This window comes from Austrofundulus limnaeus, unplaced genomic scaffold, assembly GCF_001266775.1.
Source record: "Austrofundulus limnaeus strain Quisiro unplaced genomic scaffold, Austrofundulus_limnaeus-1.0 Scaffold86, whole genome shotgun sequence".
Taxonomy (NCBI): Eukaryota; Metazoa; Chordata; class Actinopteri; order Cyprinodontiformes; family Rivulidae; genus Austrofundulus; species Austrofundulus limnaeus.
Window position 1 is genome coordinate 307680 of NW_013952488.1, and position 4262 is coordinate 311941.

Genomic DNA, 4262 nt, shown 5'->3' on the forward strand with positions numbered 1-4262 from the left:
ATACAAAGAAGGGGGAACCTAAGCCATGAAATTAAAAAAAAATGTTGCAAGAGCTGGGGCTGGGATCAAGTGTGACTAAGCAGTTTGTACATTCTGGCGTCTTGCTGATAAAATGTTGTGAGGTCAGCTTTTCAAATGGGAGGGAGAGAGAGAGAGGGAGGGACAAAAAGGAGGAGAGAATAAGTGAAAATCTAACCCTGAAAAAGGAGAAGGAGAGAGCAATGATGTCTACATGTTCTGTAAGCAGGAAGTCACTAACAGCATCTTCTATCTGGCTCTAAAGGCTTAACCCACTCATTACCCATGAGCTCTCTCTCTCTCTATACGAGTGTGTTTGTGTAAGTGAGTGAGTGAGTGTATGTGTGTGTGTKTGTKTGTGTGTGTCAGAGGTCCAAGATGACAGCATCAGCAGCAGCTCTTCACCTCAGAAGAGGCTCAACACCCTGATGCAAACATTTCTCACCATCACACACACTGGGGATATTCCAGGTCATGTGCTTTGACAGGACACAAACACAGAGCGCGAGTTTCAGCCTGAAGTTAAATAAGATGGAAAAACTTCATCGTAAACACAGTGATGGTAATACAAACCTGTACTTTGTTTGTGTATGTGACAGTGTAATTGTTGCACTTCTTCAGAAAACTTCAAATATATTCTCACGCTACAAAAACACACCTATATTTGATATAATGAAAACAGAAATCTTTGTCAAGAAAGAAAGAAAGAAAGAAAGAAAGAAAGAAAGAAAGAAAGAAAGAAAGAAAGAAAGAAAGAAAGAAAGAAAGAAAGAAAGAAAGATTGTAGCTTTTTTATGATTTTCTAAGGGGAGTTTGGCTGTGGTGGCCATCTTGAATTGGATTAAATCCAAAGTGAATGTGTTGTAGACATCGACCCAGTGATCTGAAGGTTTCATTCCGTTCTGTGATTCATGCAATATTTTACTAACAGAGTTGATTCCAGCTTTTTTCCCCAGTGTTTAAATGCACACCTTGCATAATCACTTAGTGCGAGTACAAGTTGTTAAAAAGGGAGGTATTATATTTTCCACACACATAAGTCAATCCCATACCRCAACTACAGTGTGTTATCTTCAGCTGATATGAAAATGCTGAATATATGATAAATAAATTTGACTTTGCATCATAATCTATCTAAATGCCTTGAAATTAGCCTCTGTCTCTTTAATAACCTCCTTCCGTTTCCCACACTCCCACTTCAGCCTCACGGAGGAGCRCTCTGTGGGGCGAGAGCTCRGCTGGGAGGAGCTTTGTGTAAATAGGCGGTGCTTTGTACCAGCAAGCGTTTAGGCAGCTCCACATGGCTACCACAGGAAATTCAAGGACTTCTCAAACATGCAGGAATGAGTCAAAGCAACACTCTGGGAATGTTTTTTTTTTTTTAATGAGGGAATGACATAACATGATATAAAGCTTAAAAATGTCGATTTTGCATAATACCCCACCCTCTTAATCATGCTCAACTACTTCCACACCACATTTAACTCAATATCTGTGAAATAGACTGAGAAATGTTTATTTTAAACACACACAAATTCATTATCAAAGTGTTTATCTAGAATACTGGTAGGAATTGTTAGACAGAAAACCCTCAAGGACAATGGAAAAAAAAAACTAAATATTTAGAGAATTTGGGTATTTTTACACAAATGAGACCATGCCAAAGTACAAAAACATGGCAGAGACTTCCCACGCTTTAGAGCAAGGGTGCCCAAACATTTTCCCTGAGAGGGCCAAAATTAAAACCAATCTGAGGGCCCAATGCAGTAACATAAGAAATGCAAATACTTAAGTAAAGTTGTTTTATTTTTTTATGATTAAGCTAGCAGCCAGTGTGGTTGCCCACATTCTTTAGTTTTTTTTTTCAGCCCATGGACATGTAATGGAGAAAATTCAACGTATGCTCCGGCAGCAAAGGCTCATGGGCCTTTTCATGATTTAAAATTTGAGTATATGTGGTTTTATAAGGTGTGCAAATCTATATATGGGCTTGAATCTAATCTAAATGTCTCTTGTAGTTACTTGTATTTTATATTTAATCTTAACATAATTACAATCTAGTAACCAGGACAACTGCTTATGGGCCAAACCAAATGGCTTGGCGGGCCAATTTTGGCCCGTGGGCCCCAACTTTGGGCACCTCTGCTTTAGGGTTTTCACATCATAATCAAGTTGTTAATGAACTTTTATTCATCTTTCAATCAGCTGTCCATTAAAATGCATTTCTTCCCAATTCAAAACCAAACTTTTGATTTCTTACTTAACAAGTGTCCATTCTCTTGACAGTAAACACACACACAGCAAATCTGGGAGTGCGTGATAAGTAAACATTTTATGGAGCTTATAAAGCTTGCCGAGGTGTGGTCCCTTAATATTTTCATAATGTTCCTTGTGTTTTACATACACACTAGTACACAGCTTGGGTGTGTCTGCCTCTCCCCCTTTTTTTATCTTTCTGACTGCCTCTCGTGTCTTAGTGTGTGCAATTCTCATTTTCAGTACAAAAAAAATAAATTAATTTTAAAAAAGAGCACATAGGGTGTAGTTTTCTCACCGAATGAAGCTCGTCTTGCCGGTTGAGTATTGTCCCACCAGCAGGACCATAGGCTTGTTGTCAAAGTCGGCATCCTCCAGGGCTGGAGAGTGGAACTCATGGAACTTGTAGGTCTCCTCCAGAGGCAGGAGTTTTGTTTTGTAGAGTTTTTTCAGTCCATCACTRACCGTCTGGAAGACTTCTGGCTCCTTCTTCCTCCTGTCATCCGTTCCAAGCCAGCTGAACATTGCTGTTTACTTATTGTACTGTAATTAACTATGATTGAATTCTGTTTTTTTACCACCTAAATGACCTAGTTTTGAAATCTTGATAAATTATCTGCTTTTCAATTTCTCAAGCACATGTAATGTCTTCAGCTTTCTGCACTGAAATTGTTGTTTTTCTTATTATTGTATAATATTACTTAAAATAAAGCTGGAAACTCATTTTGATATTATTGACTACAACCAGTTTTGTCTATTAATCCCAAATTTAGACCTAGCTAATCAACCCTACTCTTTCAAAGTGTGTTGGTCCTCCTAATAAAACACCACAGTAAGAATACTATTTAAATTAGTTTTAACTTGTTTATGTATAACAATAAACCAGCTCTGTTTAAGAAAAGCCTAAATCATTCCAGTCAGGTACAACATCACATTACCAGGAGAGCTAGCAGCGTCCCCAGAAAGGATGCACCGAGCTGCTGTCACAGTCGGTGCAGCTCAGCCTCTCCGCTCTTCTTCTCCGCTTTAAAGTCGGTAATTAATTTTCTCCGACGGGTTTCCGGTTAAAAATAAGAGGTGGCTGTTAAGAAGCKGGCACTATTGTTTTCTGTCACGGCACGGTGCCGAATGTGGCAGCAGCTGATGCCCTGCAGCTCAATTTAAATGCCGAGTTGAGCGAAACCCGACCCCGCCGGAAGTGCCCAACTGCTGGCAGCTTGCGCCGCCGCGGTCCCGCCCAGTGATGCTGGAGCTGAAGCCGCCCCGATCGACGCCATCTTGGATGAAAAGTGATGTCTGTGGGGATGGAGGAACTGCTGCWAACTCACACCGCGCCACCTAAAGGTTAATAAATATCAGCACTTAAACAGTGGAATATTTATTCGTACATTTAGAACAGTGTATTATTAGACACTAATTATAAATATGCGTTACCGAATGTAAAATCAAATGGTGGCTACAGAATATACAGGATTTAAAATTACTTTGCAAATTATGGCAAGCCGGTTCATCATATAATAGAAAGAAGTGACATTCAAAACAATAATTTAATTTCTTCCAAAATAAACAATTCCATTCAATTTTAAAACATTTTTAATACTTTTTAAAATAAATCTGGCAAACCAGCCCACAAACAGCTACATGATACTGGAGGTCCAAGTCTATACGTTCTATAACCATTTATATTAAAAATAAAATTAATTCCTTAGCCCTCCAGGCTGCTTAAAATCAACAATAACCTAAGCCTGAACATGTTAAGACAGAGCATTTGTATGGATTGTTAATTTCTCAAACCTGGTGTCCTTTGGGTTTCTGCAGGTTCCAGTAGAGGCTCCAGCCTAGAGGAATGCCACTTCACATCCAGCCTCCAAATTTCAGGTGAGAAACACCCTTTCTCTTACTTGGGTTGCAAGTGTCTATCCATCCATCCATCCATCCATCCATCCATCCATCCATCCATCCATCCATCCATCCATCCATCCATCCAT

General features: G+C 39.4%; 1 protein-coding gene and 1 long non-coding RNA gene across 3 annotated transcripts in view; one reads left to right on the forward strand and one right to left on the reverse strand.

Moving 5' to 3' along the window:
• Window positions 1-3034, reverse strand: part of ehd3 (EH-domain containing 3) — a 21608-nt gene extending 18574 nt beyond the window's left edge. For both annotated transcript variants that reach the window (XM_014011908.1, XM_014011907.1), the window contains exon 1: window positions 2573-3034. In XM_014011908.1, the coding sequence (XP_013867362.1) occupies window positions 2573-2799 (227 nt within the window). In that variant the 5' untranslated portion in view covers window positions 2800-3034. The remainder of the gene's footprint in view (window positions 1-2572) is intronic.
• A 508-nt stretch (window positions 3035-3542) lies between these two features.
• The window catches only part of LOC106520015 (uncharacterized), a 7166-nt gene continuing 6446 nt past the window's right edge, over window positions 3543-4262 (forward strand). Inside the window, exons 1-2 of the long non-coding RNA XR_001310502.1 lie at window positions 3543-3618; window positions 4093-4152. This is a non-coding gene — a long non-coding RNA (uncharacterized LOC106520015). The remainder of the gene's footprint in view (window positions 3619-4092; window positions 4153-4262) is intronic.